This window comes from Biomphalaria glabrata, chromosome 8, assembly GCF_947242115.1.
Source record: "Biomphalaria glabrata chromosome 8, xgBioGlab47.1, whole genome shotgun sequence".
NCBI lineage: Eukaryota > Metazoa > Mollusca > Gastropoda > Planorbidae > Biomphalaria > Biomphalaria glabrata.
Window position 1 is genome coordinate 40,829,334 of NC_074718.1, and position 24,200 is coordinate 40,853,533.

Genomic DNA, 24,200 nt, shown 5'->3' on the forward strand with positions numbered 1-24,200 from the left:
GAGTCAATGACTTTTAAGGCTTCAAAACTGCAAATACTACCACATGGTCCAAAGATTTTGACTGTGTAAGAGCCAAGAAAGTCGATGTAGGCTCCATAGCCTGCTCTTCCAGAATCTATTGATGCCGACCCGTCAGTGTATGCAAAAATAGCACTGGGCTTGAAGGTATTAATGGTCTCCAGAGCTAGGATTTGAAGGTCGTTAGATGAACGGCTTTGCTTAGTTGCTGCAATAACCAATAACCAAAGGCTTTTTATCGGAAAAGGTCGGCGTCCATGGTAACAATAAATCTTCCGCGTTGGTCTTATCTTCCGAAATTGCCCAGAATGCCAAAACAACTGATGGCGCTATTAACTATCCAAGATTGTAAAACAAAACATACAAAAGGGAGGGGGGGGTAAAGCTGGGGACATTTGGAAGGCTAGAGGAACCAGAAGAACATAGAGAGAAGGGGGGGGGGGAGGGCAGTATTTTATTAATTCTACAGAAGGTTGGGAAGAGAACAAAGTGGAGAGAAAGAAGAGAAGGAAGAGAAGATATTGGAGATGAAAATGATCGAAGGTTTCAGTAGCTCGATAAAGCCAGGAAGTTATATGCGCAACGTGGAACGGCTGCTCACGCGAGTGTCTCCGTAGGCGCGAGAGTGAATGCTATCATGTGAGTGTGAGCGAGCGTGGAGCGGGGGGTGGGGGAGGGGGGGGGAGAGAACTCTCGTTGATGTAAATGTTGTGAAACTCAATATTGGCTGGTGAGCATACTGAAGATGGGAGGGGGGGGGGGGGAAGGGGGAGGGAGACACAGAGATTGGGGGGGGGGGAAGTGTCACTCGTGTGCTCAACACTGATGACGTTTTACTGCTGTGTGCTCTCACACACACACGCACACACGCGCGCACACACACAAATCCTGAAGTTGTTGTTTTTAAATAGCCATGTTGGCTTCGCCCTGGTGTTTGCTCTCTTCCAAGCCGGGCTCTCGGTGGTAAGCTGTTTCACTCACAGGGCTTAACTCAAGGAAGCACACCTGTTGCACGCTTGTTATCTACCTGTAATTGATAGGTGAGTACTTGATACGTAGGCTAATAAGTAACAATTTGAAACATGTCTGAGAGACATGCACTTGTGTTGCTGTGAACCTCCTTTCCTGGTTTGGTTAATATCTTGAAATGTTTCATAGACTTTAACTCTTTCTCTCCTAATCGACGATCCCAGCGTCGATTTGACCCCATTACATCAAATTAATTTTTAGTTTTATGAACATTATTTTGCATTGTGCAAAAGGAGCATGCAATCTTCTTTAAGTCTATACCAAATACCAAAAATAATATTTTCTGATTACAAACAAAAAAGTTATTGAGGTTTAAGCAAAAACAGGATAGTGAAATAATAACAATAATAATAATAGCAATAATAATAATAAAAATAAATACTGTCCTAGAGTCCGAGTGATGAGTAAAATGAATAATTCCATTGGAACATGTAGAGAAAGAGTTAAATGTATACAATATTCGTGGGCCGCTCAACGTTTCACGACAATACAAAGCTAATACATTATAACCTCTAACAACACTTACTGTCGATTCACAACAGTGGCGCTCAGACCTTTTCATTCTAAGGGCCACATAAACATTTTAGGCATAAAGAGTCAAGGGCCGCAACACGGTCTAGAACAGTGATGCCCAATTTTATACGGCCTGCGGGCCATTTTAATTTCCGACACTCATGTCGCGGGCCACATATACGAAAATAATTTTAAAAAATGAAATAGAAACTAAACCGTTTTAAATAGTTTTATTACAATCCCGAGGCTCCAGTAGGCCTACTTACAGCCATAAGTCAATCACGTATTAAGGGTTTCAGGTAACTTATGACTGAAAAAGTTTTTCTACTAAATTAAGTGCATGTGATCGTACCTAGCATTTCGGAAAATGTTCAAGGTTTATGAGGACAACAGCATTGATTGTAATGCTGGAAATTAAATTTCTTAAGCAGGGAAGTCTGGCTTTGTAAGTCAATCAGCTCCAGTTGGTGTCACTTCTCAGCGGCAATAGAAATGATTTCGAAATCTGCTGCTCTGTCATTTAGTTTTGAATGGAGATTTTCAACAACATTATCCACTCGTTTTGCTGTTGTCATGCCAGAAAGGCGGCACAGCGTCAACTGCATTTTTTTTACTGGACGATTTGCTTCCATCACTGCTAGCAAGCACCTTTTTATGTTTCATTTCTCTTCTTAAAATGTGAGCAACTCTATAGCCTCCATTACAGTTGACTCATTTCTTGACTTCTTGGTCAATATTTTCCTAAATCACTCAACTCTAGACGTAACTTAGCGACAATGCCGCCATATTTTTGTAATGGTATGTTTTAGAATGCCCATTATGTTGTGTTTCTTAAAAACAGTCACATTTTCTGTACAGGTCAAACAAGTTGACAAGAACAAAACAAAAAAATTCACTGGTCTAGAATATCTAAAACCAAAGGATTTTGTTTTTGTCTTTTTATCAATGAGATTGACGTCAAAGAAAAACTAAATTGTGATCCATGACGTCATACGGCTTCATTACTGGGAATATCCCCTGCAATAATGAAACATTTATAGAAATAAATAAAACAAGAAATGATATATCACCATCTGCTTCATAAAATAGGAATTACTTTTTTTTGGCTTGTTATTTTGTTAGACTCAAGTTTGTTGATTGCAAAACTTAATATACCTTCTAAATTGTTTTTGTCTTTTTTTTTCTCTTACAAAATAAGAGAGTCCGAGTAAATAATATTTCAATTGTATTTTTACAATTATTGTTTTGCTAACTTTAGTATTTGTTAGTTCGTTAAAATCCAATACGTCTTGGGGTTGGGGGGGGGGGGGGGGGGTATTGCCTTCTATAAGATCTATGATGCTATTCTATCAGTTCTATGATGCTATTCTACCAGTTCTATGATGCTATTCTATCAGTTCTATGATGCTATTCTACCAGTTCTATAATGCTGTTCTACCAGTTCTATGATGCTATTCTACCAGTTCTATGATGCTATTCTACCAGTTCTATGATGCTGTTCTACCAGTTCTATGATGCTATTCTACCAGTTCTATAATGCTGTTCTACCAGTTCTATGATGCTGTTCTACCAGTTCTATGATGCTGTTCTACCAGTTCTATGATGCTATTCTACCAGTTCTATGATGCTATTCTACCAGTTCTATAATGCTGTTCTACCAGTTCTATAATGCTGTTCTACCAGTTCTATGATGCTATTCTACCAGTTCTATGATGCTGTTCTACCAGTTCTATGATGCTATTCTACCAGTTCTATAATGCTGTTCTACCAGTTCTATAATGCTGTTCTACCAGTTCTATGATGCTGTTCTACCAGTTCTATAATGCTGTTCTACCAGTTCTATAATGCTGTTCTACCAGTTCTATGATGCTATTCTACCAGTTCTATAATGCTGTTCTACCAGTTCTATGATGCTATTCTACCAGTTCTATAATGCTGTTCTACCAGTTCTATAATGCTGTTCTACCAGTTCTATGATGCTATTCTACCAGTTCTATGATGCTTTTCTACCAGTTCTATGATGCTATTCTACCAGTTCTATAATGCTATTCAGCATTGCAACAGCCAACACAATAAACAGCGCATCACTTTTTTTTTACTTAGCTTATATCAACTCACTCTGTCTGTCTGTCTGTCTGTCTGGTTAAAAGTTTGTACACGTTATTTCTCCCTCACCCAATCTCGGATTAAGCTGAAATTTTGCACAATTATTTCTTTTACATGCCGACACAAGAACCAATAATAAAAAAAAAGCGATCATCCAAATACCCCGTTCTTTCTCCCCCGCCCCTTCCATTTCCCAACTTGTCCAGATAAGGGATAGGATTGTAACGTAGTGAGAAAGCTAAAAGCATGAAATTGCGTTCAACAAAAACAAGTGGTAAAAATATTGATAACGTTATTGTTAGTCTAGATCAAACAAATTTAATTAAATGACTGATACAAACTAATTGATACAACTACATTTCATATTAGATTTGTGTTTTTTTTTATATGCGTTTTTCGTATAGATATATAGACCCAATGTGTTATCAAAATGGAGATCTTGGCTTATATTGTTATTACTATTATAGCTTTTATAAAGCGCTACTTTCATGCTTATAGCTTTTGGTCCAATCTCATTTGTGGACCAGTGGGGGGAGGGGGTATCTAGGAGTTGGTTTTCCGTGCTGCACGAGTCGGGTGTCGAACCTCGAGCCCCCTTCTAGGTATCCAAGCCAAGCCAAGTTCAAGCGCACTTGGCCTCTCGACCACGATCTGGTAATACATTATCACCTGCTAGAATGAGAAGAAAGAAAGACTCTGGATAGCTCATGGATGGATTCAAACTTCTTACAGAAAATATGCTGTGGGCCTCTTTATACTTAATGTGAATATCTAAATTGCATGTCTGTGCTTTTATATTCTCCAGTGAGTTTTATAAAAACAAAAAATGTTTGTTATATGTCCAATAACTGCAAAGAATTATGCCAGACTTCTGTTATTATGTTCCTTGCTGTCCAGCCGCATATGTTTAATTCATGAGAACATGATCCATCGCCCTGGTCTCTTGATGTATATGGTGTTGGTCTAGACATCTTTTACCCGCTGACCTTATTCATTGTGCATATTTTATGTCTCGGATTTCACGCGTCGATAATAGGGATTGAGACAATGATATATTTGTGTGATTTAAAGGCTCCAGGTGGCGGATGAAAGAGAGAGAGAGAGAGAGAGAGAGATAGAGTGAGTTGAGAGAGTGTGAAAAAGAGAAAGAGAGAGAAAACGAAGAGAGAGAGAGAAAGGATGAGTTGATTTTAATGATGTCTTTTTTAACGTGGAATGCTATTGTTATAATATGGGACGAGGTGGCTGAGTGGTAAAGCGCTTAGCTCCTAAACCAAAGAATCTTAAGTTTGAATCCCAGTATCGACTAAGATATTAAATTTCAGAATTTTAGGGTAGACTCCAGAGTTTTAGCCAATATAATAAGTACCTAATACCAGGTAACTGGCAAACGATAGGGAACAAGTGGCGGTTGGTCTTTGTGCTGGCCACATGAAACCCTCGTTAACCGTCGGCCCTAGAAACAGATGAGTTTTACCTCGTTTGTCTCCATAGGTCGCAAGGTCTGGAAATGTTGAACTTTACCTTGTATTGTAACACTGCTTGAAAGGAAAGACCTCTGACTTATTTAGTACCATGAAATGGTATTGGGGATTTTTACAGTACGCTAAACAAGGTCAAGGATGCTAAGGTGAACTTCAATTCTGCCAACTTAATTTTTTAAAAAACTGATCTGTAACTGTAAGAATTTAAGAAAATTTGATTCTGCAGAGCTAAAAGCGCACAAAAATTATCATTTACCTTTTTTAAAAACAAAGCTTATCAAATCTTCCTTTATTCTATACACCGGATATACACCAAAAATCTATCTATTCATAATCTTTCCGCCTTATATAGAACTCTCTAATGTCAGCCTATCAATGTTTGAACTGATATGGTAATAATCTGCTCTGAAGAATTAGTATCAAGAATATAATAAGACAAGATTACCAAAACTAAGAGATGTATGGTTGCCATACATAAGAGATGCAAAGATAACATTTTCAAGTTGCTATTAAACACTTATAATACGTCTGAGAGAATATAATCAACGTTTAAAAAATGCATTTATTTCCGAATGAATCAGAAAGTTACAAATTAACTGTGCTGTGTTGTAGCTCCTGACTTTTATCCAGCAGGTTTTCCAATATGTATTTCTATTTTGTATTTCTATACGGTTGTTCCCCCTGCCGCACTAAAAATCGTTTTTTATTTGTTTCAGATAAAGTAGCAAGCATTCAATTATGTGCACCATTCGTTCTTTTCAAGTTGTACGTTGTGCATAAAATAATGTTTGGAAGACTGCCTTGACCCAGTTTTCTGTTTCTTGATGTGCATTGTACATAATGGCTGCCTGGTCGTGCTGTTTACGAATTGGACTTTCGTTCATATTTATCGATGGTCGAGGGTTCAAATCCTGCCCGCTCCCATCCCCCGTCGTCCTGCGGGAGGTTTGGACTAGGAAGTAAACTATCTTCAACTCTGAAGGAACATTCGAAACATGTAAAAGAAACAAACATAGCGTTTTCAATTTGAGTGTATAGAGACTAATCTATAAGTCGACATATTTTGACAGGATATGAGGAAAGAAACATTAAAAAGAGTTTATGTTTTATACATAATTCCTCCTTTATGAAGCGGATAAATTTCTTACGACAGATTACTTCGCACGTAACAACTAATGAACGGTACTTTAAAAAAAAGGGAATTCTTTTTTACCTCGCACCAACTTCCTATCCCGAAAAAAAAAGGGCTGTTCAGGCCCATGTATAAAGCTACTCAGAGTATATTACATTTTAATTTGGTGATTAAAAAAATCATTCAAAGACAGTAGTCTTGACTAGAATACTGACTCTAAGTAGAGATATAGTATTGATGTTGTGTATTAATAAAGTGTAATACATATTGATGATATTATGTACTGTCACAAATTAACTCTATCCGTCCAGATGACGATTTCTATCATTCAATGTTCCTGGACGTCTTTTAACTCTTTACTTGCGGGCATTGCCACTGAAAAGTTATATCGTAGATTTAATTTTAAGACTATTCTATTTTGAGAAACTGCAACGGTCATATCAGAGTTTTCCCTGTGTGGCCAATTAGCTAGTAATTGTTTTACCAAAGTCAAATTTCGAGGAAAATCGTTAGACCCATTTTCGAAATCCATAGCAGTTTTTATGTTCCGCCCATGAAGAGTTGGCAAGCTAAGAAGGGATTATACAAAAGAAATATTTGCATATTGTGCTCTAATAGCTCACAAACAAACACCTATTTTTATTGAGGTTGATGCAAAATAAACACATTCTCTCAATGATACCAGAAACACTTTAAGCCGAGTTCTTGCGAAAGCTTTGTGGTTAATTAATCTCTGGTTAGCACGCGAGCCATTCGTTTTTATCTCCTACTTGTGGAAGAAGAGTCAAGCTAATTGGCAGATAAATATGTTGAACATTAAAATTTAGACTACCCCCATCACTCTGTTTCTATCCATTTGTTACATGCCTGCACATAAATCGGAACTACTTTTTTAGGGAGTATGGAGAAACGTTTGAAGTGAGGGTCTTCGGTCGGTGAACTCAGTCCAATGCTCCATTCGTTTTATTCAATTAACCAATTTTAATGTTCGCCAATTTCAGATAACGAATTATTTTCACTGCCAAGACTTGACCAGTTTGTCACGCTGAGGAGGTGCATGATCACCGGACATGGCACAGTACAAGAAGATAGATGGACAATGGTCAGTTCAGATTGATACATTTACGTTCAACTGTTACTGTTTTTGAGGGTTTTTTTTTATCGCCAGACGAGTCTCTGCAAAACTTATTTGGCAAACAGCGACATTGCGTGCTAAGGACTAATACACTGGTAATTAGGGGAAAAAATGTTCTAGAAGGCAGCCATTAGTTTGGCTACACAGATACACTTTAGATTTATAGGTCAGTATAACCGAGTGTAGAGAAGCGCAGGCTATGTGTTTTTATACAAAGATCGCAAAACATACATTTTAAATCCAAACCAAGATGACAGGTGCAAAGTAAAGATACTGTAATAACTTAAATGAGGCAACTCAACGAGGTACATCGATATTTATTTACACTGAGACATGACAAACACAAAGGGCAACTGCCTTGAGTACAGCATCTCCATATTGGCTCTCTACTTGGGCGGAAATCGTTAGTCTCTTCATGTCAACATCCTGTTCTAGTTTGGTTACTAGAAGTGCGCATCTCTGCACTAGCCTGGATGGTGGTGCGCATGGACAAAGTCATAACAATACATTGTAGAACATAAGTAGTCTACTGACAAACAAAGGTTTATCTGTGCTGAAAATGTGAGAGAAGATGTAGGTTTCAGGTCGCCGTTTTCACAATAAAATACTGCACTTTTTCTTATTATTTAGACTGCAAGTCAATATCTTTTTGCAATTATAACGCTTACAGATCCGTATGTCTGTCCGGGTGGATTCTTGTACACATTTTTGTCTACAATTTCCCATTCTCGGATCAAGTTGAAAATTTGCATAATTATTCATTGTGAATGACAACACATGAATCAATCAAAAAGTTAACCAATCAGCTAATCAATTAGTCGTAATTAATTATTTCTTTACAGAAATTTACTAATGGGAGGCAAGTCTTGTGTAGTGAATCATGTCGTTCGCTAAAAACTTAAACTTATCATAGATTTTAAAACCTTTTATCTTTTTTAAAGTACTTGAATAGCTGAGTGGCAAACACGTCGGCGTTACATCATGGAGGCTTGAGTTCGAATTCAGTGTCGACCAACTTTCTCTTATTATTTCTTATTTTAATTTAAAAGGTAGCGAGTAAACCTTCTCCCAGATACTTATTTCGTTGAAATGATCTTTAAAACAAAAAAGAACTCAAAAAAATAGATTCAAAGGACGCTAACTGTAAATAGAGTGGAAATCTTCAATCTTTTTTTTTAAAATACTAATAAATTAATAATAAACGTTAAAATACAAGAAAAGTAATAATTTTTTCTCACATTGCAATAGGTGCCGGTACCGGTGCATACCGTCACAATAAAGCACTGATTCTATGTATTGTGAACAGTTTAAATTGTATGCAAATTTGTGCATCCTTGACTAGAAAAATATTGTAAAATATTACCATTTATCTTATAGCACGTAGTACATTGTTTGCACACTATAATATATATGAGTGTAAATTTTAAAGGTATATTTTGTTTAAACTTCAATTTATCGTCAACAGTTCAAACCATCTGGCAAAAAGCAAATCGCAGTATTTCAAAGGTAAGTTTTCAGTTGCTTTATTGTTATTTTTAATCAGGCTTATGAGCGACAAATAATTTAAACGAATTCGAAGAACTTTTGAATCTCATCATCAAAATAAAAAAAAAACTGAGCAATAAATGTTTCACAGAATGTGTAAAAAAAAAAACACCTCTAAAATTTTCAAAGCACTTCGCTGGCACATTGGTTTGTGTATTTGCTTGAGCACTCGAGTTCGAATTCGAGTAGTACAACGGTTTGTTTTAATAAAATACATTTCAATAAGCTATCATGGTAATCTTCACCCAGGTAACTCCTTCTTTCCCCCCCCCCCCCATCCCATTTGCCCAACTGGTCCAGTCACGGATAGGATCATAGCGTAGTTAGAAAGTTCAAAGCATAAAGTAGAGCTAACCAAAAACAATTGGTAAAAATATTTCTAGTCGCACAGCTGTATTATTGTTAGTCTCGATCTATTAAAAATAAACTTACATGACTGATCCAAACTAATCTGCAACCCTGAAATAGGAAATAGGAATATCTTGTGTCGTCTGCTCACAGAGTTGCTATGGTGATGACTCGTTATGTTGTTAAGAGTTTTTTTTTATGTTGATTGGTCAATGTGCGGAGTGATCTTTTCATTTTCAGACCTCGTAAGTTTGAATCTATTCTTCACAACTCTGTGTTTCAGAAGAACACTTGGAGATCGAGCTCTTCCAGAGGGACTCAGACCTCAGGCACAGACAACTGACTTGTATCAAGAACCCAGGGCACGAGAAATTGGTGCCCATCAATGAGTTGACATTGGAGAACTTTCCCCTTCCGTTAAGACATCAGTGTGTCATGGACTATGTGACAGCCTTCAGTCCGCTGGTTGTAAGGTAGTCGTTTTTGTATGCGTGTTTGACTCACAACACATGGTCTCAACGTGACAGACATTCGACACACAACACATGGGCTCAACGTGACAGACATCCGACACACAACACATGGGCTAAACGTGACAGACATTCGACACACAACACATTGGCTCAACGTGACAGACATTCGACACACAACACATGCGCTAAACGTGACAGACATTCGACACACAACACATTTGCTAAACGTGACAGACATTCGACACACAACACATGGGCTCAACGTGACAGACATCCGACACACAACACATGGGCTAAACGTGACAGACATCCGACACACAACACATGGGCTAAACGTGACAGACATTCGACACACAACACATGAGCTAAACGTGACAGACATTCGACACACAACACATGGGCTAAACGTGACAGACATTCGACACACTACACATGGGCTCAACGTGACAGACATCCGACACACAACACATGGGCTAAACGTGTCAGACATTCGACACACAACACATGGGCTAAACGTGACAGACATTCGACACACTACACATGGGCTAAACGTGACAGACACATTATTCACGTGCAAACAACTATTGCAGATGTCTCAAAGTTTTCATGTGTTATGGACCAGAGTCAGTTGGGAAAATGTCCAGTTGGCGGTACCCAATCAGCCGTTCTGTTTCATACATTAGATTAGAAACAGCTTTTTGGGGTGGCGAAGTTAATGACTTTGAGGACAGATTTGTGGGACGGATTGTATAGTAACTCAAGAAGGAGGATAACAATAAAAATAAAAAAAAAAGAAATCAGAAAATGAATATCGTATCTTTAAAACAAAAAAAAGTTGTTTTTTTTTTTCGGTTAGGCCAGAAGAATTCAACCGTAATAGCCCGTCGATTGACTTGAAGGCCTTTTGGCTGACAAGTGTGATTGCTGGTAGTACAGTTAGCAATAAAACTTGCCAAAAATCTAAGACCAATATCAGTAGTTGTTTAAAGCCAGATATTATTTTTCAAATACTCCGTTTATATGCTTCTGTAAGTTTTTGACATTGATATCATTTTTGAAATTGTTTTTGTAGAGTATTATTAGCATTAGTAAGCAAAGTTCCTTAAGGGAATGAATTTTATTTTTTTAAATAAGATTTTACGCCATTTTACAATGTCTGTGGTTTCTGTAAATTTTCTGTTATGGCGGAAAACTTTAAATAGCTAGTTATTTGGTGTATCCGGCGTGCAGAAGGAGTTCCAAATTTTGATTAGATATGTCATTTAGTAAGTATACGATAAATGTCATGCACTTTTTTTTTGCAATTGTAATATCAAATTTCTAATATCTTTTGCTTGTAGCATAAACTACATTTTACAAAGCTTATATTAACTCACTCTGCCTGTCTGTCTGTCTGTCTGTCTATCTCAGATCAAGTTGAAACTTAGCACAATTATTCATTGGCATAATCAAGACACGAATCAATAAAAAAACAAGATTACAAAGACAGTTTGTGTGGAAACACAAACTCAAAATCGGCCCCCGAAGTGATCCACCCAGGCAGGCTTCAATATTTTCAGAAAGAACATCCAAATGAAATTATATCAAAGACAAATGAGAGATAAGAATGGAGAAAGAAGGTTGACAGATCTTGTGTAGTGCCCCAACGGTACAGCAGATCAAAGGATAGGTGCAAGTGAATGCAAAGTTAGATGTGAAACTGGCCTAACTAGTTCCCCTTTCAGACCTTGTGGTCTATAGGGCAGATGATGTAAAGTTCATCTGTTTTTGTGGCCTACGGTTAACGTGGGTGTCATGTAGCCAGCACAACGACCAACCGCCTTTACTTTTCCCCAACTAATGTCAGGTACCCATTAGAGCTGGGTGGACTCAGAGGCGCCTAAGGATTCCGAAGTTGAAAATCCCAGTCTTCACCAGGATTCGAACCCGGGGCCCCCGGTTCGGAAGCCAAGCGCTTTACCGATCAGCTACCGCGTCTCTACTGGCCTAACTGAAGTCTTATAATAGATGTTATTGTTTTAAAAAGGATCAATCTCTTTTTCGAATGCTCAAGCAAAACAAAAAGAAATTATTCCTCAATTAAAAAAATGTTCACGAAAATGATGTTTACAAGATTACTATTCGTTTTAATGTAGGTCTAACTCTTAATGCATACTAATTAGCTTTTTCTCTTTAAAATAATGCTTGCATAACTGATTTTAAAAATTAGATTTTTTCGCTTTCAGAAAAAAAAGTAGCCGTTGCATCAGAACTTTGAATGGACTAAAATATTGTGATGTCGGATTTTCAATATCTTTTCTAGTTTACGAGATCTAAACGGGACGGACGGACAGACGGACAGACATTTCGCACAAAACTAATAGCGTCTTTTCCCCTTTAGGAGCCGCTAAAAAAGTAACCAATTAGATAATTAATTACTGGTAATTCCTTATTTTGTTTGATACCAATAAGGGAAACTAATACTTCAGTATTTATAGATATGGTTAAATTTGTTGGGTTTAGTCCTCTTAAATAATGGTTAACGCTATTTCTCCCTAAATGTAGTCTCCAATCAGATTGATACTTTAAACGATAATTTATTGCACCAAACAGAACTTGAAAAATCAATAAACAGAAATTAACCATGTAGTCAATTAATTATTGGCAATTGATTATTTGGTTTGATATCGAATAAGGGAAATAACTTGAACATTATTGGTAGGTAAAGTTTTAAGGGCAGAATTCTTCCCCTTTAGAAAAGCTTTGTTAAGCTTTGTTTTTTTTTTTTTAAAGGATTTTTTTATTTTGCTTGTTATTATTTCGTTGGCAACAATGGTCTTTTAATATCGTGTCCTTGACATTGTCTAGAATCGAAAATGCACCGCGAAAATCTTAAATAGAAATAAAAGAAACTCCTTTCAGAAGAGTACTTAGCCATGTTCTAAAGCAATCTACCTTGACCTTTCAGCATAATGCATTTTGTAGAGACTTAACTATCTCTGAGCTCTTTTCTATACCGGTATATAAATATTTCCTAATTCTGGTCGTCTGCTAAGTTTCATTGTTTGAATGCAGACATCATACACGTATGCGTTCTACTTCTTAGGATTAAGGTCAAGCACACCAGCTCTGGGAGAGCCAAAGACGACCCTTTCCATAAGATTGTGGGGCGCTGCGTGTACAGGGGCGCCACTGGGTGCGTGGATCAGGTGGTGGATGTCAAGAACATACACGAGTTCCCTTGCAAGGACGACGCCTGCATTCTTAGCGTGAGTCACCCAACTGTTAAGTTGATCTATTTTAAGTAAATTAATATTTCCAAGGAGTTATTTATTTAGCCATCTTGGCTCCATTGTACGCCGTATGCAAATTCATAACTCTTCACAAGATTACAATAGTCTAAACAGGGGGAGGGATAACACATTACATTACAACAAGAATTAAGAGACTATCATATGATAATACCAACTGTTTCGTGGCCTTTCAAAAACAAAAGCTACTATTTTTCGTTTACATTATAAGAAGTAATCAGAAAGCAAATATTGCGTTATATACAAAGACATTTGTTAAATCGTGTTATAATGAAAATCTCCAATATTCCTAGTTTTTAAAGTTCTACTTTTTAAGGCTCTGTCCTCCTTTGGGCGTGCAGGTGTCTGGAAGCTTTATTAATTTGTTTATATCGTCTCTCTTTCTTCCTCCAGGGAACTGACCATTACGTTTACGGCTTCATTGACGTCTGGACCAACCGGCATGTCGTTTTTGACGCCAAGGAGGCGCAGAGCACCGAGGTGGAGTTTTTCTTCGACACTCCGGACAGACAGGGAGTCGTGACGCTGAAGGGTCACGACGTACGGAAAGACGCCACCGGAAATGACGACATGGTTCTTCTGCGCTGCCTCAGCCACGACACAGACTTTATCCCAAAGATTCATCGCTTAGTGGAGGAGGCGAAGGTCCTTGGAGCTGCCATACCGCGGTCCATAAAGGACAGCTCCATGACAGACTACGCCATGGTCGTGTCTCACCCTCACGGGACTTCAAAGACGTTCTCAGTTGGAGAGCTGATGGAGTATCACAAGATCCCGGACAAGGCCGGATTCCTGTCGCGCTTTCTCAGGGAGCATTCCTGGAAACACAGCCACCGGCTTCGAGTGTCTATATACACCACACCCACCTGCCCCGGTTGCTCGGGCGCCCCAGTAGTCACGGGGTATGACGACGGGTGGTCCTGGTGGAAAATGTGCCATAGCACGGCAGATCTTGTTTCGGGAATGCAACTAGCTTTTACGTACAGATAAATATTATAAGAAGACTTGAAGATTTGTCTTTTCATATGAACTTTTACATACAGATATACATTATCATTGGAAGACTTTAAGTAAGATTTATCTCATAAGTTACCGACGTTACTTCAAAAAAGAAGATAATTAGGTCCTTCGCGTATTTATCAGCATGTCTATCAGCGATTTCATTCATGACAAAACATTATCATTCGAAGACTTTAAGTAAGATTTTTATCTTATCTTATAAGTTACCGACGTTACTTCAAACGAGAAGATAATTGGGTCCTACGCGTATTTGTGTGGCAATCTAACAAAGCATGTTAATCAGCGATGTAAATTCTGCTAAGTCGATGGTTTTCCTGGCCGATTTGGTCTGTATATATGCACCGCATACATCAAAACATGTAGATTCTAATATTAAGCTTAAGATTTATGTTTGTCCAAAAATTTCGGTACATTAGAAAAGTTGGATTAGATTAGCAGTTTATGTGATTTAAAATAGATGTGTGTCTTTCTGCATAATATGAACAGTGCCTTTCAAGGAGAGTAAATACAAAACATCTATTAGGTTATACTTTAATCCTGTGGCTAAACAAAGTGAGACAAATACTGGATAGCTCTTTGTCTGTTACTGGATAGCTCTTTGTCTGTTACTGGATAGCTCTTTGTCTGTTACTGGATAGCTCTTTGTCTGTTACCGGATAGCTCTTTGTCTGTTACTGGATAGCTCTTTGCCTGTTACTGGATAGCTCTTTGCCTGTTACTGGATAGCTCTTTGCCTGTTACCGGATAGCTCTTTGTCTGTTACTGGATTGTTGTAAAATAAGTGTATTAGTGTTTATATGTAACACAAATCCACTTTTGCCTTATCATTCATAATGTTTATACACTTTTACTTTTCTGATCATTTTTTTTATTAATCAAACTTTACAATAGTTCAGTTGAGATTTAACACTTCACTTGGATTTTTAAAAATGATATCCCCATTTCACCTGAATTTCCTGATTTCTTTGGAACATACACATGTCGCTCTTTAGTGGGAGATTTTAACATTTATAGTGGTTGTGAAAGTTTGACACTGAACGGTGAGGCTGGAAGAAGAATTCACGACTTTGAGGGTAAAAGCTACTGAGAAATGCTGGGTATCAGACACCAAGAAAAGAACACAAATTAGTTTGTACTTTTAACAAGTCACTGGCTGACAAAAGGTGCAACACAGCCATACTATGAAGAATTGAAAGTTGAGCTGGTTTGGTCATATTATAAGACAAGACTCACTGTCAAAAGTAAACTTAACTCTTTCTCTCCCGTTCGACGATGCCACCGTTGATTTGACCCTATTAAAGTAACTTAATTTGTGGGTTTGTAAACTTTAATTTGTGTTATTTAAAAAGGGCATACATCTATCTATATCAATTATAATATTTTCTGATTAAAATAAAACCATTATTGAAGTTAACCCCTAACAGGCTACTGAAATACAAATAAGAAAAAAATAATTTCTTCTCAACATGAAAAATAATTAGGGAGAGAGAGAGAGTTAAAGGTACAGTGAAGGAAGAATAACTGGAAAACGTAAAAGACTGTACCGGCTTCACTCTTGATATCCTTCTAAAAACAGCCGCTGACCGGGAACAAATGGAGAGATTTGGTTACACGAACTTCACAGCACCTCAAGGGACAGATGATGATGATGATGATGATGATGATGATGATGATGATGATGATGATGATGATGATTCTAGTCAAATAAAAGATGTTGCCGATTGCTTCCTAAATTCAACATTCGAGGAGTCTATAAACTTGCCAGTGTGTACAGTTATTGTACAACACTATGTGCTAGCAATGTTGTTATAAGTTTATATTTACTCATTACAAGTTCTATGTTTTTTATTTCATTTTTCTAAAGTGTGTCTACCATTGCTGTTTGGTTTTCTTATGAACAAGCAAAACAGTTTAGATAAGAAATAATTAAAAGCCTAAAAAGAATGGATAGAATTAAAAGAGGCCCATGTCTACATTGATAAAGATTGTTAGTCTATTATGTAAACACAATTTGATCGTAGCTCCTTTATTCTGTGGTTGAACAATGAGGTGTTTAAAAGTTTCTACAAATAAGAAAATTTACCATCTTCAAACAGTGTGAAAAGTGTTCATGTTCATTTTATAGTCCTAAATGGTGCATTACATTCAAGTAACTAGTTTATTATTATTACAGTTAATCTAAGCCATAGGCCAATTATATAAAATATTATAAAAAGAGAGAAGAAAATAAAGGAGATTATAAGAGGTTGTCATTGTAGTCCGACACTTGATAGTCCGACACTTGATAGTCCGACTCTTCATAATCTGACACACTTGATAATCTGACACACTCACTAATCTGAGGTGGCGCCGTGGTAAGATTTAAATTGTAATCTAGTAGGCCTACAGACTGTGAAATTTGAAATCATATGTTTTGTACTTTTTAGATGAATACATAAAAGAAAGACTTATTGCAATAAATTTAAATTGATTTGTCTTGACACATTAATTTGTAAAATTATTTGAAGTTCATCTAACTTTTGGTAGTGCGACGTTTTCGGCGAATGACATCCTCCCTGTCTCCTATCAGTCGAACTATAAAAAAATTCAACTGTATTTATAAATAAATTATGAGTTACTGCATCCTAAGTACAAAACGCGCCTTGGAAGGGGCCCATTATTATTATTATAGCTTTTATATAGCGCTACTTTCATACTTTCATGGGGAGAGGGTATCTAGGAGTTGGTTTTCCGTGCTGCCTTTAGGCGCTCAGTAAACACAACTCTGTCCGAGTCGGGTGTCGAACCTCGAGCCCCCTTCAAGGTAGCTAAGCCAAGCCAAGTTCAAGCCTCTCGACCACGCTTCCCACCATATGGAATAGTACAAGTTGACCTACATTTTAAAACCTTAAAATAATTTTGTGCTCTATTTTTTAGCTGTTTAGAATCAAATCAAAATGTCAACAAAGAACAGGTTACTGTCAGTGGCCTTCAGTATGAAAATTCATAATTGACAGATCTTTGCTCAAATAAAGATACTGCAAATAAACTATGCATCACAAGATTAAATGTTGCTCCTTCTCTATTATATATAAATGTAGTATATATATATATACGTGTGTGTGCGTTTGTGTGTGTGTGTGATAGATAGACATATATATATATATATATATATATAGATAGATAGATAGATAGATAGATAGATAGATAGATAGATAGATAGATAGATAGATAGATAGATAGATAGATAGATAGATAGATAGATAGATAGATAGATAGATAGATAGATAGATAGATAGATAGATAGATAGATAGATAGATAGATAGATAGATAGATAGATAGATAGGCAGGCAGGCAGGCAGGCAGGCAGACAGACAGACAGACAGACAGACAGACAGACAGACAGACAGATAGATAGATAGATAGATAGATAGATAGATAGATAGATAGATAGATAGATAGATAGATAGATAGATAGATAGATAGATAGATAGATAGAGACAGACAGACAGACAGACAGATAGATAGAGAGAGATAGATAGATAGATAGATAGATAGATAGATAGATAGATAGATAGATAGATAGATAGATAGATAGATACATAGATACATAGATAGGCAGACAGGCAAACAGACAAACAGATTGATAGATAGATAGATAGATAGATAGATAGATAGATAGATAGATAGATAGATAGATAGATAGATAGATAGATAGATAGATAGATAGATATTGTCCTTATGTGTTGCTGACATTTATAATTAAATTAATTTGTAAATTTAATTAAATTATATGCACAATGAAATCAAAAACCATTAAAAAGCCACTACATATGAAGGGAAAGAACACAAAACAGACTGATCTTTATTTGGCAATGTCTACTGTTTTTGGTTTAATCATGGTTTAATGTATAACTTTGTTTTTAGATCATAAAAAGAAAAATTTTAGACCGAGGCCTAAGTTTTGCTAACAATGTGTTTCATACAGAACCAACTATTCTGAAAAAGCAATACGAAGCATGCTGAGAAGTCATTGTCATGTCCCTTCCCAGATTTATTGCAACGCCTCTGAAATGAAATACGAAAAATATAAACAAGTGTTCTTAGCGCCAACTAATTATCAAGAATTCAAAGTACCTTAATTACTTCCCGCTATCTAAAAATAGTCTAACCGAAAGTGTTGATTCTTTTAATAACTTTATCGTCTGCTAACAAGTGATAAAGTAAAATAATTAAAAAAAAGTGAAAATAGTTTAAGGTCACTTTTTTTTAGTTTGACGTCTGCTCGGCCTATATCCGGTATGCCAAGTTAATTTAACGTCACGCATTACGCAATTTTGTTCAATCTTGTCTCGTCTGGTGGTAAGCCTAAAAACCAGGTCAGAGTTTATTTTCGTACAAACCCGCTACTTGCCATAGTTACAGTGACGTAATGTCAGACATTGCTGCAACAAATGGTTAATTTAACAAAACTAGATCTAGATATATAAAAATGGAAAAAACAAATATAAAAAAAAGAAAAAAGATCTGAAATCTGGCTTCTAATTTTAACTTTCTTACTTAATAACGATTTAACCCAAGAGTGCACAACAAAACCGTGACAATTTAGCATTAATATATATTTGTTTTTATGATACGCCTACAATTCTGACAATGTCAACTTTTTTTTTTCAAATGTTACGTTCAAAGAAATCGTGTCATAAAATTTTGTTAGCTTTCCTAGATCTTTATAAAAGGTGAGGCTTAAGTTCTGAAACCACTATCACAAACTGAGCCTCACAAAGTAACCATCACATCACTCAAAGCACTAGACGTTGCCACATTCAGACGAAGAAAATGCTGTTTCAGAAGTTGAGTTTTGTTTTTGCTCTCTGTGTTCTGACCGATTGTGCGTACATAAATCTCCCGGGACAACCGTTTGACTTCCAGTGTCCAGCAGGTCAAGTTATAAGCCGAGTGTCCAGTGTTTACGATGTGCTGCTTGAGGACAGACAGTGGGAATTTGGCTGTAGAACCGAGAATGTGACTCAGACTTGCTCCACCAGTGGTAGGTACTCAAATATATTGTCTGTGTCTCATTTCTTTGTAAGACCTAAATAACTATATCTTTGTTTTGTAATGAAACTTTCTAAAGTTTTCAAAGTACCCAGGTATTTCTAATTTTGGAAAACCACGAACCAAATAATATAAATTTCAGTGCTATTTTATTTTATGTACACATTTCTATACAGACACGCACATACAAATAAAGATGTATATGCCTCATGCGACGCTCTTTCAAAACCTCACTAAGTGTTCAACTCCGAGTTCAGCATAGGATTTCCTTGTTTGAGACCCGAAGTCATATTCAAATAAACAGTTTGTTGGTTTTTTTTATTTAAACCCATAAAGAGTTTGCAAGCTAATAGGAGGAATAGCAGTTACTTTGTGCATACATGCACTACAGGCTTTGCAAAGCCTTGGACCATGCCCCCCCCAACCAAAAAAAAATATAGACACTTTCATCATGTCTTCACAAAGTATAAATCAACCCCTGTCATAATGCAAAAGGGTGCCGAGTCACAAAACACTATTGCTGACTCCTTTGCCCACCAACGAGGGCTAACACCACCTACCGAGCAGGCTGTAACGTTCCATCATGCTCTGGTAACAATCCAAAAAAAATAGAAATGTTAAATTGGTTTTAAGTCCCAAAAAGCCCACAGAGTCTGGGGGCACATGGGGCGCTCCTTCGTGGTGGAGACTACTCAGCAAGCTATTATAGCACAGTGCAAGACAGGCCACTGTCCCGTTGGCTCATATTTTGCACGACTCGGGGCAAACTTTGACTGACGGTGCTCCCGCTTGGGGGAGGGGGGGGGGGAGTTCGTGTCTCATATTCTTTTTGACTGCCCCAGACTTGTTGATCTCCGTCTCCACAGGTCTGGGAAACCAAAAATTCTCCACCTGTATGGTGACATACACGCACTATGCAACACAATAGAGTTTTTGTCTAGGGCTTGTGCAAGAGAGGATTTGAACCTCTCAAGCCTTCAAGTTTGATGATGATAATGATGACTTAAAAATTTTAAAAAAAATACACACATACTACATTTTAATGTTCATTAATTTAGATAATTAAGAAAACAATGTAAAGGAAAAAAACTAGAAAGGTATTGGTTAACTTATTTCTGTACCATCTACATTGAACTCAACAGGAGACACAATTCCCTTAATTTGGTGTCGACATTATTTTTTTGTGACCAATTATGAAACGGACGTTGATCTTCCGATTGAGGCATTTTATATAAATACGTTTGTCAATCATTAACTTGTCAGAACTTTAGAAAGGATTTGTCACCACCTCAAAGCGAAATGGAAGGTCAACTTATCATGCTTGGTTGATTTCATGAGAAAACAAAGTTTCTACTTTATGAAACTGATGGTTGGTCTCTTGAGTTCTCAATTGATTCAATTCTTGTAATGCTTCATGCTTGCATTGAGTCTTTCCAGTCAGCTTCGCTTAATCATTCATCTAAAACAGCGATGCTCAAAATACGGCCCGAGGGCCAGATCCTGCCACAACGTGGTTCCATTCGACCCGCCAAAACAAATTGTAGAAACCCCCCTCCCCACTTCTTCTTCTTCTAGTCAGCTTTTTTGCTGCTGAGCTGTGAGCTCTTTTGCAGACTGTGCCAAGGAAAAAATAGTGTGCTGTTTTCTTCAGTTGTTCAGCACTGCCGTACAGGGTGTTGGTTATGTTGGGCTGTAGTTGAAGTTAAGTGGGTTAGGAAGGGGCATTCAAAGAGAATATGGTTTACGGTTTCATGAGGGTGGGCGCAGTGTCTACATTTGTTTGATATCGAATAAGGTAAATAACTAGTACATTATTGAGATATATAGTTTTAAAGACGGACTTCTTCCCCTTTAGATAAGCTTTTTTTAAAAAAAAAACAGGATTTTAAAAATATTTTGCTTGTTTTGTTCAGGTTATGCCAATGACTTCGGACTTCCTTTGTCATATTCATGCCCTGGGAAAAAAGTTCTGACCGGAATACGCAGTTACCATGACAACCAGATCGAGGATAGGCGATTCACGTTCCGCTGCTGTGACGTCATGTCAAAGGCCACCACAGGGTGTCACGTGAGCGAGCAAGTCAATCAGTTTAACGGACCCATGCTACTGGAAGTGTCTGCTGGCCAAGCCATTAAAGGAGCCATCAGTCAGCATGACGTCGCTTTTGAAGACAGAGTGTGGAAATTTAAACTTTGTAAAGTGTAAATACAGACTTTTTGACTTCATTGTTTTTTTGGAGTATGCTCGAGACTCGAGATAAAAATGTAACTTGACTACACAATTTAAAATAATAAAAAAGTAAATACATTTTTATACAAATAAGTGTTACCTAATTTAAATAAAGCAATCACTAATATTACTTTCGTTCAACATTATTGTTTGCACCATACACCACACATTGCTCTTCTGGTATTGGGGATTTTTTTTTTACTTAAAAAGTTAAACACAGTAAGAGAGAAAAACTGATTATATTGTGAAAATTTATAACGGTCGAACCATGGAATCAAACTATCAAATTTCTAGAAAAAATCGCTAGAGCCGTTTTCGAAATACCCATCCATCCAGTGTCCAGTTTCCACACTTACTTAGACTTAGGTCCTACCGCGACGTTCGGCGCATTGGGCAGCAAGCTGTCTCCACAAAAATATGTCACTGGTAATGTCTGAAGCCTCCTCCCACCTGGTGTCCACTGTTCTGAGGTCCTTCATGAAAGTGTGGCGCCAAGTTATATGTTTGCGCTTTCCTCGTATTGGCCTCCATGTCATCGCAACTCTTGGTATGCGTAGTTCATTTTGTCGTAGAACATGCCCCGCAAACCTCATGCGACGCTCTGTCAAAACCTCACTAAGTGTTCAACTCCCAGTTCAGCATAGGATTTCCTTGTTTGAGACCCGAAGTCATATTCAAATAAACAGTTTGTTGTTTTTTTTTTTAAATTAAACCCATAAAGAGTTTGCAAGCTAATAGGATGAATAGCAGTTACTTTGTGCTCCAAGCGAAAAAGTTTAGAACACAGACTTATATATATTATCATACCATTTGTATGCATATGGTTTAGAAATTTGATTCTACAGTACCTAAAAGAACACAAAAATTGTGTTTACTCGATTTATCAATATATCCGTATTCTGTACACCGAATACACCAAAAGCTTGCTATTTAAAGATTTACCCTCGTATAGATAGATAGATAGATAGATAGATAGATAGATAGATAGATAGATAGATAGATAGATAGACAGACAGATAGATAGATAGATAGATAGATAGATAGATAGATAGATAGATAGATAGATAGATAGATAGATAGATAGATAGATAGATAGACAGACAGATAGACAGATAGATAGATAGATAGAGACGATACAAAAATTAAAACAAAAACGGCATAAAGAAGGGACATCACCCACAATTAAACATAGACCACATTGTATTGTCTCCCTTACAGGCTATCTGTAAAACCATTTACAATGTGTTCCTTACTCGGTGAAATTCGGTGCTGCTCGGTAACTAGGGAAAGTGAATTATGCTAAAGAGTCTGTGTGACGAAGTCATTCAAGGGTCACATCTCTAGTAATGTTGTAGTCCAGGTAGGCCTACGCAATGCATTTCCAATTAGGATTAATAAAGCAGACTTGGTGTCAACAATTGCAGTATTAAAAGTCGTGAACCTTATCTTATCATGTAAAATACAGACTTTCATTTAAAAAAAAAAAGGAGATGGTTACACAATGAGTAGAAGGACCTTTATGTGCTACTAATTGAGGTATGTAATTAAAGAATCTAAATACAACTTCTAAATCGCTTCACTGTCAGTTTCACTGTTTGTCACTGGTTAAACTTTTGAGGCTTTGAGACAGGTCAATCTATTACTATTCTCACACTTATCCTTAGTGCATCATACGTCAACAGAAGTTTGCGCACACAAAGAAGAACAGAAAAGAGGATTTGGAAAGGAGGACAAAAAGAAAGAATAAACTTTAAAAACTAGATAGAAACAAAATTACCAAGAGAGTTTGTGTTTTCACACAAACTCAAATGCGGCCCCAAAGGGTCTACCTTTGGACCATCTGTTTGGTAAGCATTGCAAGCTTTAAAAATATTTTCGGCACAAATACTAGAAGATATGAAATACAAAACTATCATTAACTATCTACCTCCCCCCATACAAAATAGTCTTGAGAGGGGCTAACGTGTTACCGACTTGATTTTACTGTTTGAATGGTTTCACCATTCAGCACATGCTGACATAAGAGACAAAGAAATAGCTAGACTCTCCTTGGATTAAGTCTTATCATATAGTAGGCCTAGAACGTGAATAAAATGTGTATAGAATTCCAAATGTATATTTTTGTGAATGATTAAATACTGAAAAATGTCTTTTCGTCTGAGAAATGTTACTTAAACAAGCAGTTACACGGCCAATGATTTATTGCCATGTTTATCAAAAAACATTGACAGAGTATTTTTTAAAGTAATGTCTTTTTTTTAATCATCCTAATGTCCTCATTTGGAAGACTTTATCCTGCTTTGGGCATGCATGCTGGTAACCCTGCATAAGGAGAATGAGTTTCTGGAGCTCAGAAATGCAAGGAAACGGAGCCAGGTAATGGTGAAGCTTACAGCGCTCATTAGGCTCTTGGCTAAAAGTGCGGTGAACATAAGTTTGGTCTACAAGGATTCACCTTGACAAAGATTTGGTATGGTGTAAGCCTAAATCCGTTTCTGTAAAGTCTAAAAGTCTCTAAAATCTTCAAAGGCTAATCAAGAAAATGTTCAGAAGATATAAAGTAGGCCTATATTTGTAATTTTAACAACCTAAGATTTTAATAATATATTTAATAATCATTGATAAAATGTCATAAACAAAAAAAAAAGAACACTTATTTTACATTTTGAAATAATCGAGTAGTGTATGTTATTAGCTCATTGTATAATGGCTCTATAAAAGAATAACTATCATAGTTTTCATTGGGAAAATTTAGGAGGAAAGTTGATGAAAAAAGGAAGGGTGTGACACCATGACAACCGCACCGGGTGACACCGACCCTAGTGTCGCCACTGTTTTGAGC

The 24,200-nt window shown here is 36.9% G+C and overlaps 2 protein-coding genes across 2 annotated transcripts; both read left to right on the top strand.

Moving 5' to 3' along the window:
• The first annotated feature begins 835 nt into the window (after positions 1-835).
• Positions 836-17,130, top strand: LOC106050654 (uncharacterized). The gene is made up of 6 exons (XM_056039321.1): positions 836-1,058; positions 7,284-7,384; positions 8,883-8,923; positions 9,594-9,783; positions 12,869-13,031; positions 13,467-17,130. Exons 2-6 carry the CDS (start codon positions 7,353-7,355, stop codon positions 14,061-14,063), a joined length of 1,023 nt encoding a protein of 340 aa, XP_055895296.1. The 5' UTR covers positions 836-1,058; positions 7,284-7,352; the 3' UTR covers positions 14,064-17,130.
• A 1,687-nt stretch (positions 17,131-18,817) lies between these two features.
• Positions 18,818-21,485, top strand: LOC106050653 (dermatopontin-like). Its single transcript, XM_013205681.2, has 2 exons — positions 18,818-19,120; positions 21,042-21,485. Exons 1-2 carry the CDS (start codon positions 18,910-18,912, stop codon positions 21,332-21,334), a joined length of 504 nt encoding a protein of 167 aa, XP_013061135.2. The 5' UTR covers positions 18,818-18,909; the 3' UTR covers positions 21,335-21,485.
• Positions 21,486-24,200: the final 2,715 nt, after the last annotated feature.